The 15,760-nt window shown below is 39.8% G+C and overlaps 1 protein-coding gene across 1 annotated transcript; it reads left to right on the top strand.

Moving 5' to 3' along the window:
* Positions 1–14,093: 14,093 nt before the first annotated feature.
* Apcs (amyloid P component, serum) lies at positions 14,094–15,156 on the top strand. The gene is made up of 2 exons (XM_004671100.2): positions 14,094–14,275; positions 14,394–15,156. The coding sequence occupies exons 1-2, from the start codon at positions 14,209–14,211 to the stop codon at positions 14,996–14,998; spliced, it is 672 nt and encodes a 223-aa protein (XP_004671157.2). The 5' UTR covers positions 14,094–14,208; the 3' UTR covers positions 14,999–15,156.
* The last annotated feature ends 604 nt before the right edge of the window (positions 15,157–15,760 follow it).

Genomic DNA, 15,760 nt, shown 5'->3' with positions numbered 1-15,760 from the left:
GGTCATAACCATACGGTGAAATATTCTTCAATTATTAGTAAAAATGAAGCACTGAAGCATAAAACAACATTGAATAAACCTTGAAAGCATTAGTAAAGTTAAAGAAGCCACATTATATAAACTGCCCATGGTAGGAAAACCCATAGACACTGAAGTAAAGTAGCATTTTCCAAGAAGTGGAATACCAAGACAATAAGAATTAACTCCACTGGAGGGTGATAAACATGTTAGAACAGTTCTGGTAACAGCAGAACAACTCTGCAGATGCTAAAATCCGATGAACTTCTTTGTTTGAATATTCTTTGTCAATAAAGTTCTTTAAAACTCACACAGAAAAATCCTTGAACTATGTGAATAATTTAATGCAGAGACATCACCTCACATGAACCGTAAAAATTCCAATCAACATGAATGTACCACTGCCTAAAACATACTAAATATACAGGAAAACCATTGTGTGTAGATTTTATTTACAATTACAAAAGAGGAAGATATCTTTGACATCTTTATATTAATAATGTTTGACCAGAGATGTGTTTTGGCCCAGAAGAGATACACCCAGTTATCTAGAAATTTACTTACACATTATTCCTTATACAATGAGAATGAATAAATAAGGGAGGTGTGGGGGGTGATGCATGTGCACACATGTGTGCGTGCATGTGTGTGTTTAAGTTCAGGCATGAAATTTAGTCTGTTAGTCATAGGCTGAGTTCAATCCAAGCTCCTTCTGACACATACTGTATGATCTTTGGATAAAAGTCTTTTTATGATTGTGGGCTGTGAAGTCATAGTGCCTGAGTTTCAGTTGGAGGACCCCATTCTCTAACAGTGACAAGTATTGAGCTCTCTGGCTGAAATGTAAATTATAATAGTGCTTACTCATTAGGGTTGCTATGAGGGTGAAAAAAGAAATTACATGTCAGCAGCTTAGGACAGTGTCATTCTCATATAAATTAGCTCTGCCAGGATTATTAACAGCAGTACTGGCAACATAGTAATAGTAACAGTGAAAGAGAGAAAATTAAAAATCTGAAATAGAAAATGTATATAGGAAGATGGGGGAATGGCTCAGTGAATAAAAACACTTGCTGCACAAGTTTGATGACCTCAATTCAATTCCTTATGCCCATGTAATCAGCCAGGTGTAGCCATGCACACCATAATAATTTGTGCACACACACATGCGAACACCACACACAAACTACACAGAAAACATGTAAAAGAAGACCAACAGCCCACAGCACTGTCACATCATTAGGTGTGTACTCATTCCTACTTCTGTACATTTTTCTGTAAATCTATCTCTCAAAACCCCATGCTTCTTAAGGTTAGGGTTTCAATCTAACTTAGATTATAAATATTCAGCAATTGGTGTGTTGAGTAAAATGATGGCAAAACTTTTCACTGAAAGAAAGATATACATTTCTAAAATGGAAAAAAAAAACTGCATGAGGGTGAACTATCCAAGGTATTTTCAAAGAAATGTGGAGGGCGAGGAAAGGGAGTAATCAGTCTTGCCTGTATGAGTCAGAGACCATAAAAGAAGAAAGTAACTGTTGATGATGAGGTTGGTAGAACAAGGAAGAGGAGGAAGAATATGACTCTTATGATTAGCATCACCTATAGATCCCAACCTCTTCAAATGGATTTTCTATCACTTTCTCCTCTAGCTGCTCATCTCTAGTGTCACGGGAATATTTAACTATTTCTCTACCATCCCCAAATTTCCCTTTGCGGATTTTATTGTCATTTTGATTAAAATACATTTTAGCATCACAGCATAAAATTTATTTCCTGCAGTGAATGTTTGACTAGTTTGGCAAAATACTATTCTAAAAGAGGAGATGCTTACCTTTGGTAAGGCTCAGCTCACTTAACCAATCTGATTCTGAGGTTTGAGGGCATGTTCGTGTACCCGCACTTACAATATTAAACACACAAATTCAGAGACTTCTCAAAACCATTGAAAACACATTTCAAAACCACACAAGGGTTAAGGTCCCTCAGATGCAGAGCTGCCCTTAAATGTGCAACAGATGCCAGTTCTCACACTGACATCTCCTGTTAATGTGCCCAGTCTTTATGGTGAGAGAAACAGGAGATTACAGAGTATGATTTTTACTATGCCTGTGACTCTTGACCTCTAGCAGGCTATTGGAAAGAAAAAAATTACAGGTGATCAAAAAAAAAAAAATGTCTCCAACCTGCTTTGATGACTATGACAAAAGTATAAGGCAGAAAATGAAAAGAGTTGACATGGGGTTAAAATGACAAGTTACTTATCCCTAAACTACAGGAGTGTCTAAAAATAAATACCATTGTAGTGGGGCTTTTGCAATGTATTTTCTACCTCTATCTCAGAAACAGATATGCATCCATCTTTTTTAGTTACACAGACAACTACACACTCAAGGCAAAAAATATAAAATAAGGACACATATTAAAATATGGTAGAAAAGGCACATAAAAACAAACATTTACCCCTCCCTGACTCCAACCTATCCACCCACCAGAAGGCAAAAGGGCACTTGTGGAGTTACAAGCAGTTGATTTATTGAAAATTGCAGTTCATATTTACAGTGGAGCAATCAAAACCACTTGCCCAGGATTACCCACCGCTGACCCAGTTACCACACAGTCATTATGGAATTGAATAATTCTCCAAAGCTTTCAAAGGACAAGAACAAGAGGGCACCTTGGATGCAAGTACCATTCCTTGAGAAGACTTACCCATCTCTTCTCCCTCGAATCAGCTTCCAGGACTGCAATAATCATGTGCTTTCTAGAAGATCTTTGTCATATCCTACATAAGTAAAGGGTACTCCACCTAAATACACACGACATAAGTGGCCAGCAGGGACAGTCCACAGAAAGACAAATCTTTCTTTACTGAAGCTCTTCACTTTTCAGCCATCAAATGGTAAGGAAGGCTTTTGAAATGCCTATTAAGGGTCATATAACTGAAATCACGGGACTGGGGGCTCTCAGGTGGTCTCTGGGATTCCTTAGCTAAAGTTATTTGCTGCCATCATCATCAGTGGGTGTATTCCACTCAAAGACAAAAGTCAAGTACCAAATGTCCAGGTGAAGTGGAAGCCAGGAGGGCTTTCAATCAAAATGCTCACACATAGGTCCTGAAGGCACTCCAGGAGTACTGTGGCACTGGAGTAATGATAAAGTGAAACACAGATAGGAACTTCTGCCTTCCTTTTACAGCTGGAATAGAACAACCCTGGTGTTTCAGACAATTCACAACAAAGCTCTCTATTTTGTCCACTTGTGAGATAAAAAAGGTTTTGGCAGAGAATAAAAAAATTGTCCCAGACTAAAGGTCTCCTGATGAAAGGAGTCTATTAAGAAATTTAGAAATTCTTCTGCCCACAGCTGTGTGTGTGGTATCCTTGGCCTCTAGGTACCTAAGACCGTAAACAGCAGAGGTTTGTAGCCAAGTGATGGCTGTGGGTCTCTGACGGAAGGCCTTGTTTGTATTTCGTTCATCCACTTGGATTTGGGCTGGGCAACAATGACACAGCTCTAAAAGGACTATGGTGAGGTGAGGTCCACAGGTGGCACAATCCTCATTATGATGTACTTGAGGAGGGTGTAGATTCAGGAAATGTAAGCTAAGTTCATGGACATATGTGTGATCAATAAAATACAGCTTACTTCATGAATAATGTCTTTAATGCAGGAGAGTTTCATTGTAGGATGTCACAGAAGTGTAACTGGGTCATAGATATCATGTGGACAACTCTTGTGATCAGAAGATGGTGACAGGTATCACACAGCAGTCCTGTGTTCAGTGCAAAGCTTCTACCTCAAAAATTTCTAGACAATCACACAGTCATTGATGGTGATTTCAAGATGGCAAAAAAAAAAAAATAATAAAGATGACAAGGGTCTCAGCTGTGAGGCTACAGAGCACTGTGGCATAGTGAACCACGTGAATAGGCTCTGAACGAGCCAGCATGCTCAGTGCTGAGTGTTTATGGGGAATCCATGGTGATACTTCCTAATGAAGATACAGAAGACAGCACTCCTGGAAGCTGGAGACACCCAACAAGATGAACTCTGTCACTTTGGTGAGCCTCTTTCTGTGTATTCTGAAATGTTTGGAGTAGCAATGAAATGAGTAAAAGGAAATTCTTCTAATATTAACTCTTAGTCAGGACCCCAAAGGTAAAGGAAGATGGGATGTTAAGTGTGACATAGGACAGCTCTAACCAAATCCTCTCCCAGCAGCTCATGTGAGAAATCCATCCCTGGTACTCAGTGAGTACACTGTAGACTGAACAAGAACTTCTATGTATAGTAAAGGAAATTTTCATTGCACATACTCAAGACACAAGGGTTACAATGAATCTCTGCCATCACATTTTTCTTCCTAGCAACTTCTCTCCCCAGGTGTTGGTATCATGAAAGGATTTGTTGTGGCAAGTGAGCTCCAATCAAAGGAAAATTATATTTTTTAAATTATATCAGAAAAGCTGGGTAAAAAATTTCATCAGCAACATGTATGTTTTTTAAAAGAAACTATGAAAATAATTGGTTCAAATAAATGTGAATGTTTAGATATACAAAAATATATAGACAGGAAAACAGGCATCACAATATTCTAGAGAGTAGCTTCAGTTGGATTCTGAATTTAAATGTGAGATTTCAGTGAGACAACATTGTCTAGATGTCTCACTGAATCCAAAAGTAGAGGATAACTAACTTAGCGGGGATTTTTCTTTTATAAATGAAGCCTGAAATTAGGAAGAGAGAACTGAGATCAAGGAAAGAGGCTCCCATGTATCAACAGGCCCTGGAAAGTGACAGGCCAATTTGTGAAGGTGCCAGCGTTGTAAAGGGGGTAGGATTCTGCCAGCAGCATGGAGACTGGTATTTAAGAGTCTGAAAGAGCTAGTTTGGTAGAACAGTCAGTTATGATCTCAGGTGTTTTTTAAAGTCCATTTTATGCTACATAACAGAATACCACAGACTGAATAATTTATAAAAAAAAAAAAGTGTATTTGACTCATGGTTCTAATGTCCAAGATCAAGGGGCTACATCTAGTGAAGACCTTCTTGCTATGCCAGTGTGATATATTTTTACAGGAAGCCCACACTCACAACAATGTCAATCCATTCATCAGGATAGAATAATGATCACCTAGTCACCTGTCTTCACGGGTCAGCACTGCTTCACTAGGAAATAAGATTTTAACACATAAACTTTGAAGGACACACTCAAACCCTAGTGTTTCACCTGCCCTCCAAAACACAAGTCCCCATCATCAGCCATGGAAGAGACTCAAGGAACAATTCATCCAACTGTGGAACCAAAACAAAGCAAACTATGTGCTTCCATCCTAATTGTAGATTCCATCGTTAAATAGCTCCTCCTTTGCTCTGTTTTGCTATAAGCAGCCCAAAGAAGCCACTCAAGTGCCTTGGGTGCTTTGCTACTTAGATAGTTCCTCCATCAGATACCCTAACTCACTGATCTTAAGTGCTACCTTGCAGAGAGCCCTATGATACAGATAAAATTCCAACAGTATTTTTGCCACTGTTTAACCAAACTGACATTTACGCTGCCTGTTCCTCACTTCTATCTTCACCTCCATCCAAACCTCACACACTATCCATATCTCTGCCAAAATTATGATCACAACTACCATATAATCTCTAGGCAGTTCTGGACTGTACCAAAACAGCTTCTTGTGCTGCTGTAACAGACTATCAGAGGCCGGTTAGCTTATAAATTACAGAAGTCTTGTTTGTCTCACACTGTTGGAGGCTGGGATGTCTCACAGCATAAGGCTGCATGTGGTATGACTCACGGAAGAAGGCATACCATGGAAAGGAGTTTGAATTCACTTTTATGACTGACCCACTTTTGAAATAGGGATCTGGATCCATTCATGAAGGCACAGCCCTGCTAACCTAATTGCCTTGTAAATGTGTACCAACAGGGCTTGGAAAATGGCTTGTGAAGGTGGCAGAACTACAGGGAGAAGCAGATGTCAGCCAGCATCCTGGGGCCTGGAGTCTGAAAGAGCTATTTCTTTCAGTGGAAAGGTCAGTCATAATGTCAGGCGGATACTGATTTTCCTCTTTTGGAGGATGAAATGTTAGAGAGGCGCAATGAGAACTCTGTTAGAGAGAGAGAGACAATGGGTAGTCTGAGTGGGAAATGCACAACAGACCCTGAATTTCTGAGGGAGGAATGACTTCATTTTCTTGTCCTTGTCAGAACACTAAGCCTTGGGAAGCAGACTCCCTTCCTCATTCTCACACACTGTCTTCCCCCAAAACTTGAATTCTGCCATACTTGCTTTATGAGAATTGCTCTTTCAAAGGTCACCGATGAGATTTCCGTTGCTAAATCTACTACCTTTCCCACTTAGATATCTCTGATGCATTTTATACGACTGGACACTGCTTCCTGGAAACATGCACTAGCTCTGTTCCCATGGCACCACACACTATCCTCCCACACTCCAACGCTTCTCCTATCTCCAAGCCAAATGGATGCAAATGTTCTCTCAAATCACTGTTAGCCCCGACCTTTCCCCTCTCTCTCTTCCACTGAAAGAGAGATGATCCATTGTTTTATCATCACGTATAGGTCGACTCCTCTGAGGCCCGTATTTCTAACCCCAAGTGGCAGTCCCATATTTCAAATTCTCCACTGGCCTTTCTTATGAGTAGGTCATGCTATCATTTCAAAGTTAGGACTTTGAGAATCTAGCTTATCACCTACCCTTTCTCTCCGCCAAATGAGTTTGATCTCCACTGTCTACTCTGTAGTCATAGTATTTTTTTTCTTTCTCAAAATCACATGTAAGGGCTGGAGAGATTGCTTAGTGGTTAAGCGCTTGCCTGTGAAGCCTAAGGACCCCGGTTCGAGGCTCGGTTCCCCAGGTCCCACGTTAGCCAGATGCACAAGGGGGCGCACGCATCTGGAGTTCGTTTGCAGAGGCTTGAAGGCCTGGCGCGCCCATTCTCTCTCTCCCTCCCTCTATCTGTCTTTCTTTCTGTGTCTGTCACTCTCAAATAAATAAATAAATAAAATTTTTTTAAAAAAATCACATGTAACATAGTTTGGATATGTTCCCCTAGATGTCATGTTTTAGAAACTTAATCCCCAAAAAGTGATATGTCAACGAGACTTTTGAGAAGTGATTGGGCATTCAAGAATTACTAGACTAAAGGCTTACCTTGGGAGTGACGTTAGTGTAAAAGCAAGCGTTCTCTAGCATGCTTGCTCTGCATCTCATTGGTGCATTCTTTCACACTCTGATGCAGCAGAAGGCTCTGTCCACATGCTGGCACAAAGTTCTTAGGCTACCCAGACTCCATAGCCATGAGCTGAATAAGCCTCTACTCATTATAAATCACTTAGCCTGTGGCATTTACTTATAATAATAGAAACTGGTCTAAGGTGAGCTGGAGAGATGACTTATCAGTTAAGGTGCTTGCTAGCAAAAAGCCAAAGGACCCAGCTTCAATTACCCAGCACCCACATAAAGCCAGATGCACAAGGTGACACATTCATCTGAAGTTTGTTTGCAGTGGCTAGAGGACCTGGTACACCCATTCTCCAATCTCTCTCTCATATAAATAAATAAATAAAATGTTTTTTTAAAAAAGAAAATTCTATAAGGTAATATGCAATCAAAAATTTGAAGTAAAAGCTAATTCTACATTCATATGTTTTTATTTGTATTTACACAATTTTCCAAAGTGTGCTTTTCCATAAGATTGTGTATCCTTGTGACATTTTATGCTCCATAAATGTCCAGGCCTTAGAAGTATCTTTATATTATCTAACCCTTCTGGTAAACGTCAATTAATCTTATATCTCTACCTTTAAAGATGCAATAATCTTTGAATCAGAGCCCATTCTAGTTTCATCAATGCCTTCTTCCCCTATCCTATCTGAGGGTCAGCTCTTGTATGGCAACTGATCAGGGGTCCTTCTTCTTCTTGAGCCACACAGGTGGCCCTGCTTCCCAACATATTGTTGTGTGACCTGTGTCTACATGTCCACAGGCAAGAAGGTTCCCAGGAGCCTCTGGGCAGTAGTAGAGACTGGTTCTCCCTGGGAACGCCAACTCGGTTTTGAAAATGCAGGATTCATCTTCCTACATCTTCACAATAGCATGCTTCTGTGATAGAATCCTTGGTCTCCATTTGGATGGCTGCTGAAACATGGGCTGTTTTCATACAAAGCCTAAGAAACTTATTCCAAAGCAGAGAATAAACTAAAGAACAAAATCAGGACCCACTCTTCTTACCTTCTCTCCATGCTACCAGTAACCCCACTTTTCGACCAAGATTACCTCTCTACAGTATTTTCATGAGCAGCCGTAAGCACTGACGCTTGTCCCCACAGCAGTATAAACCTTTTTACTTCCAGTCTCTCCTGGCACACTGATCCTCCAGACTGGCTCCATTTTTAAAGATTTCATTCTACAGTGGACACGTCCAAATCCTATTTGCTAACAGAATGGCAATTTGTTAAATTATGGCCAACCCATTCTCTAAATTTTATGGCACCCAATGATTAACACCTGGAACCAAGAATTGCATATTCCCTAGATTCACTCTAGAGGTTACCTCCCAGCTCCTGTCTGCAGCACTGAATAGATGTATTTCTTGATTGTATTCTACTCTGGATTGCCACTAAACTGTTGTGTGTGAAAAACCCTTTAATGTTCCCCATTTTTGAGGCAAGGCCAACAGACTAGCCTTTTGTAAAAAAAAAAAATTTATTTGAGAGTGACAGAGAGGAGGAGAGAGAGAGAGAGTAAGAGAGAGAATGGGCACGCCAAGGCTTCCAGCCACTGCAAACGAACTCCAGACGCATGTGCCCCATTGTGCATCTGGCTAACTTGGGTCCTGGGGAATGGAGCCTTGAACCGGGGTCCTTAGGCTTCACAGGCAAGCGCTTAACTGCTAAGCTCTCTCTCCAGCCCTAGACTGGCCTTTTGTATGTGAGATAGTGAGAGCAAGAGAGAACTGGCATGCCAGTGCCTCCATCCTCTGTAATTTAACTACAGATCATGTGCCACCTTGTACGCATGTGCGACCTTGTTTCCTTGCATCACCTTGTGTGTCTGGCTTACACGGGATCTGAAGAGTTAAATATGGGCCCTTAAGCTTCATAGGCAAGCGCCTTAAGCACTAAGCAATCTCTCCAGCGCCCCCCCCTTCACCCTTCTTGAATGATTTAATTCCACCAATGCTTGTCAGGACCCTTTTATGTACAAAAATTTGTTTAATAAAATGAGCTAAATATTATTAAGACATAGTAATCATACTCACTTTTGAGGAGATAATAGAAAAATACACTAATAACTTCAATATTAAATAGACACTGGAAATAGCCTTAAAAGACCTTAAAATAATAATTAAATAGCCAATGTTACATGTACTTTGATCACATAATACTATTTTTTGTGAGGGAGTTTTATCTTTATTTTGTAGCGAAGAAATCTAAGGTTCTATTTTTTAACTTTACTGACTTGCATAAGAGTCCACTACTAATAAATGGCAACATTTAAATTCAACTTTGAAACCTTTTATGTTGACCCTCTGAAGAGTTCAAAAAAGTAAAAGTAATACCAGTCAGGTACCAGCTTATCTCCAGAACCCTCTCTGTTCCCCTGGGTTAACACCAATCAGCTATTGGTGAGTTCAGATAATAGCTTTTCTCTGGTACTACCTCCATTCCCCTAAGTTGCTGCCAATAAGCCTTTGGTGAGTTCTGACTCCAGGTTCTTTCCAGCATCCCTTTGTTCTCCCAAGGCTACAGATAATCTGATACTAACCCATGAACTTCATTCAATCTTAGTTAGGGCACAACTGCAATTAAACTGAGATCATCTCACCTGCCCAACCCATGAAGCATCATGAAGTATATCTCCAGACTGAACTCCAAATAGCACAATGCAAAGCAAAGAAAATCAAGCACAAAGAAATACCAAGTTTGCAAACACTAGCTTAACATAGGCATGCCACAAAGGTCTGTCCAGCATACTACCTACAGATGGGTAAGTTTCAACAAAAAATGAGTAACACAAAGAAAGTAATTCAATATGTCTCCCCAAAGAATTATCACTCTCATTGTAGAGGATCATCATAAAGGCTGCTTAGAGTAAATTCTTGTTAAAGAGCTCAGAAGAATGATTATAAGTATGTATAAACTACTCAAAGAAGACAGATAAATGCTGAATGAAATCCTGAATAAATTCAAAGAAAACTTTTAAAAAATGCCTAAAAGAATGCCAAAAGAACACAAACAGACAGATGAAATGAGGAAGTCAAACCAGGATATGAAAGTGGAATTCAATAAAGAGATAAAAATCTTGAATAAAAAGCAAACTGAAATAAAGTTAGAAATAAAATATACAGCAATTCAAACAAAGAGTTTCAGTGGAAGCTTCATCAATAGTATGTATCAAGTGGAAGACAGAATATTAAGCCTTGAAGACAAAGAGGAATTGGGTCAATCAGTCAAAACCAATAACAAGTTCAAAATAAAATATAAATAGAACATGAAAGATACTTGGGATAGCATAAAAAGACCAAATGTTCAAATAATAGACATAGAATTAGGAAAAGGTCTTTAGGCAAGTTGAATAGAAAATGTTTTTAATAAAATTATAGAAGAAAATTTCCCAAATCAAGGGAGATGCCCATCCAGATATAAGAGGGATATGTAATATCATACAGACAGGACCAGAAAGAAATTCCATGCATCATATTATAGTCAAAACATTAAACACACAGAACAAAAATAAAGGATACTGAAAGGGCTGGAGAAATGGCTAAACCCAGGTTTGATACCCCAGTACCCATGTAAGCCAGATGTACAAGGGGGTGCATGCATCTGGAGTTTGTTTACAATGCTGGAGGCCCTGACACACTCATTCCCCCCTACCTATTTCTCTCTCTATCTCTTAAATAAATAAGTAATAAAATATTTTTTTAAAAAAAAGGATACTGAAAGCTGCAAGAGAAAATCATCAAGGCACATATAAAGGCAGACTCATCAGACTAGCAGCCAATTTCCAACAGAAACTCTAAAAACCATCAGGACATGGAATTATGGGCTTCAAGTATTGAAAGACCACAACTGCCAAGTTAAAACTACTGTACCCAGAAAAACTATCTCTCATAATAGCAAGAAAAAGAAAAACTTCCCATGATAAAGCAGGCTAAAGAATTTATAAACACTAAGCCAGCTCTTTAGCAGATACTGGATGAAGTACTTCACATCAAAGAGAAATATAAATACATTCAGGAGACTACAGGAGGGAAAAAAATCATAACAAATACTAGAAAAACTGTTAACCAATTGAAGACTAAGAAAACACCAAACACCATAAAAGCATCAACCTGATATGGTCGAACTCACACTTTCAATAAGTAATTCTGAATAGCAATGGCCTCAATTCATCAATACCCCAAGTGAAAGACACATACTAGCAGCCTAGAGTGAAATAAAAAAAAAAAAAAAAGGATCCTCCTTTTGCTATTCTCAATAAAACTCACCAGCAAAGACAGATGCTACTTTAGGGTAAAAGGATGGAAAAAGATATTCTAAGTCAATGGAACCTGGAAGAAAATAGGTGTTGCCATTCTAATATCTGACAAAACAGACTACTTTCATAAGTGAAAATAATGTCTGGTTTGGGTATCAGAAAAATCTTATGAAGCATATTCTTTTGAGATTAAGTTTGTAAATATTTAGGATTCCAATAATTTCAACAACTGTTGCTGAATCTCAGTATTCTTTCTTTATATTTTTGTTAAACTTTATTATTGACAATTTCCAAATGAGTTTGTTTAATCCATTTAAAGTCTAGTTCCCACTATATGGTTTTTTGTAAATTATTTACCATATAAGGGAAAAAATAGAGGGAAGGGTAAAAGAATTTCAAGGCAATGACTAGGTATAACAAAGTCAGGAAAGAAAGGAATAAATGAAGAACAGCAATTGGAGGTGTTTGACTGAAGAACAGGATTTGATAAAGAGGTTCCAGGCAAGTAAGATTGGAGATGGTATTAGCTTCTAAGTGGAAAGAGCTGTGCTTAGTTCAGGTGATAATAACTTACCTAGACACCATGCCAAAAGACAGATAAGGTTACACAACCTAAGACTCAGCATAGATTAGGAAAAAAAAATAGTGGAGAATAAATATTGCCCAGAGATAAGGATTTAAAGAAGAACTTGAACAGCAGAGAAAGTAAATTATTGAAAAGGCTAATCAGAAATGGAGTGATCTGAGAGAAGAGAGAATAAATAGGAGGCTAGACAAAAGGGTGAGAACAAAGATCCCATAGAAATCAGAGGTAAGAGAGAAGGCAAATCACATACACACAAAGGGAAATTTGAGTTTGTTATCCTGGAGGTAAGAGCAGGTTTGAGTGATGGCTAATTAATAATATATGTCCTTTAAAGTAGTATCAGAAAATATAAAGATGAACATCATTTGGGAATATAGAAGAGTTGGCCCCCACTGAGTGACCAGCACCTAATGAGTAACTAGAAATTAGTGAACAAAGGAGAGTGAGATATATTAATGAGGTCATCAGCAAATGTTGATCAAATATACAATTAATGTTCAAGGACTCAAAAGGAAGAGAGGAAAATGAGGAGATGTTGTCATTTCTTCTATAGGTACTATGTCTCCAGGAAAAAAAAAAATGCCATTAAATTCTCTCTAAACTGACAATAGTTATCCCATTTAGCCTGTGCTGACTTCACTCTCTGTTGAAGAATCTGCTTCTCTCAGATGGAAGCAGGACCTGAGGAGAAAACAGCCCACTGCACTTCACCAGAGCCCCAGCTGAAACCATAGTGGAATTGGGGAAATGAGCAGGAGTACTGCTTTCTTGGTGAACCTGGTATTAGCACAAGGGTGAAGGACATAGATGCTGAGGACCCTCACCACCTACCAAACCAGACTTCCAGAGGCTCCTAAGAGCCCATCACTGAACTAACCCAACATGGCTCAGGGAATTTCACAGAAGAGGAGGCAGAAAGATTGTTACAGCCGCAAGTTGGGACATTATGCACAGGTACACTGCCTCTTCCCCATAACTGATGGCTACCCACACAATGCATGACCCACAGTCCCCATGGGGATAACTGGAATCCACAACAAGGGGGGGGGTCTCTTGGGGGTGGGCAGCAGGGATGAGGGTAAGGATGGTAGCAACAAGTGTTATTTATATACGGAGTATGTCCATAACTAATAAAAAACAAAAATAAATAAATAAAAACATTCATGATGAAAATTAGAAAATATAGCACAAGAAGCATTATAGCATATGAAAAAGAAAGGAAGAGTAGAGTAACAACAGCAGAAAAGTACTATGAAGTTTCAACTCCAATTGTTTCTTTCCCCTAGGAATGCCTGGACATGTTACTCAATATTTAATTTATCAGAAACAAAACAGGGGCGAGGGAGGTGGCTTGAAAGCCTGGGAACCTGAGTTCAATCACCAGAGCCCAAGTACAAACACGAAGCTTGTAATCCCATGGCTGGGGAGGCACAGAGAGGAAGACCCTTGGGCTTGCTGGTCAGCCAGTCTAATCTACTTGGTAAATTGCAGGCCAGTGAGGCTGTCTCAACAACATGTGAACAATGCCGGAAAAGAATGAGACCAGAGGTTGTCCTCTGCCATCCAGACTGATATGTACACACACACACACACACACACACACACACACACACACACCACAAAATAAATTTCCAGGCTCCTCAGCACAAAACAGGCTCCTAGAGAATTTTATACATAGAAAGCTACTTCAAAGAATTATAAAAGGAAGAAAAGGCTTGTTCCCAAAGCTCTTCCTGGAAAAGCCAAGGGCCATGAGTTGGAAATGGGAGGGCCACTGAAGAGTGGAACAAGACCTTCCTGAGCGAGACCAGTCCAGCCCCTCACCCCACTCACAACCCTGCAGCTCTTCCCAGCAATAAAGTCTAGGTCACAGGAGTTAAGAGTTTTCATAGTCACTTGTGTCTAATGAATAACTGACCTTGATTTCCCAACCTTTGCTTGCCATTCCTTTTCCAGCGGGAAGGAGGAGGGCCTGGGAAATCAGAACCTGAATGCCTAAGGTCTTAGAAGCTTAGTGGGAAGCCACTGTGCTTTCTGCTCTCCTTGCCACCACTGCTAGTGTCACATTCCCGGGCCAAGAGCATGGACAAGCTGCTACTGTGGGTCTCTGTCCTCATGGGCCTCCTTCCAGAAACCTTCACTCAGACAGGTAGGGAGATGAGGGGACAGTCACGGAGCATGAGGTGAGGAAAGAACTTGAATATGGGATACTTTTTATTTCCTAAATTGATGTTGAAAGCCATTTTATTTCTTATTTTCTCTCACAGACCTTGGTGGGAAGGTATTTGTGTTCCCTAAAGAATCTGGAAGCAGTCATGTGAAGTTGATCACTCAGCTGGAGACACCTCTGCAGAACTTTACATTGTGTTTTTGGGCCTACAGTGACCTTTCCCGTGGCTACTGCCTTTTTTCCTACAACACCCGGGACAAGGACAATGAGTTAGTAGTTTATAAGGACAGACTTGGAGAGTACAGTCTGTACATTGGACAGACAAAAGTCACAGCCAAAGTTATTGAAGAGCCCCTTTCCCCAGTGCACTTCTGTACCAGCTGGGAGTCATCCTCAGGCATTGCTGAATTTTGGGTCAATGGGAAGCCTTTGGTGAAAAAGGGTCTTCGGCAGGGATATTCTGTGGATGCTCACCCCAGCATTGTCTTAGGACAGGAGCAGGATACCTATGGAGGCGGGTTTGATAAAAGCCAGTCCTTTGTGGGAGAGATCGGGGATTTATTCATGTGGGATTATGTGCTGTCCCCAACAGAGATTATATTTGCATATCAGGGTTCCCCTCTCAATCCTAATGTCTTGGACTGGAAAGACCTGAACTATCAAGTAAAAGGCTATGTGGTCATTAAGCCCCGTGTGTGGTAGTAAGGTCTTACAAAGAAGGCTCCTGAAAATGAAATAAGCAATGTCTAAGAAATCTGCTCACAGTAAGTGAACACTAGGTCCTATACTATCACTCTTTCTTCTCTTTGAGCTTCCTATTTACTTATCTGCCTAATAAAAATGTTGTATTTTGCCACTTGCATTTGTTTAGTGCTTGGCATAATCCCAAACACCAGTCCTTAGATCTACGGGTTTTTATAATTAGCATTTCAATATCTAGGAAAAAAATCATGTAATAGTTTATAACATGTAATAGTTTATATTGATCATATACTGAAGAGATTCATGGGTGTGTCATTATGTAGATTAGGGTAGCCTCTGTGTATGTCTGTGAGGGATTATTGTGATTAGTTAGATTAATTTGGGGGGAAGACCCAGCTCAACCTTAGGTGGCACCATTTCATGGGCTGAGGTCCTGGACTATACAAAAAAAAGAAGAGCTGGCTGACAGCAGCATTCATCACTCTTTCCTCACTGTAATGAATGTCACCAGCTGTCTCAAGCTCCTGCCTCCTTGCCTTCTCCACCGTGACAGACTATAACCTAGCATTGTAAGATAACATAAACTTTTGCTCCCTTAAACTGTTTTTTTTTTAAAAAATGGTATTTTGTACCAGCAATAAGGAGTTGACTAATGCAGGGAAAGCTTTAGGTAACTAGAAAGATATATTCCAAAGCCAGGGCTCCATGAATAGGGAAGTAGCAACACTTATAGGCACTGACTGGTAGTAATTTCAATAATAA

Source organism: Jaculus jaculus, chromosome 1 (genome assembly GCF_020740685.1).
Source record: "Jaculus jaculus isolate mJacJac1 chromosome 1, mJacJac1.mat.Y.cur, whole genome shotgun sequence".
NCBI lineage: Eukaryota > Metazoa > Chordata > Mammalia > Rodentia > Dipodidae > Jaculus > Jaculus jaculus.
This window is presented reverse-complemented; position numbering and strand designations above follow the sequence as displayed.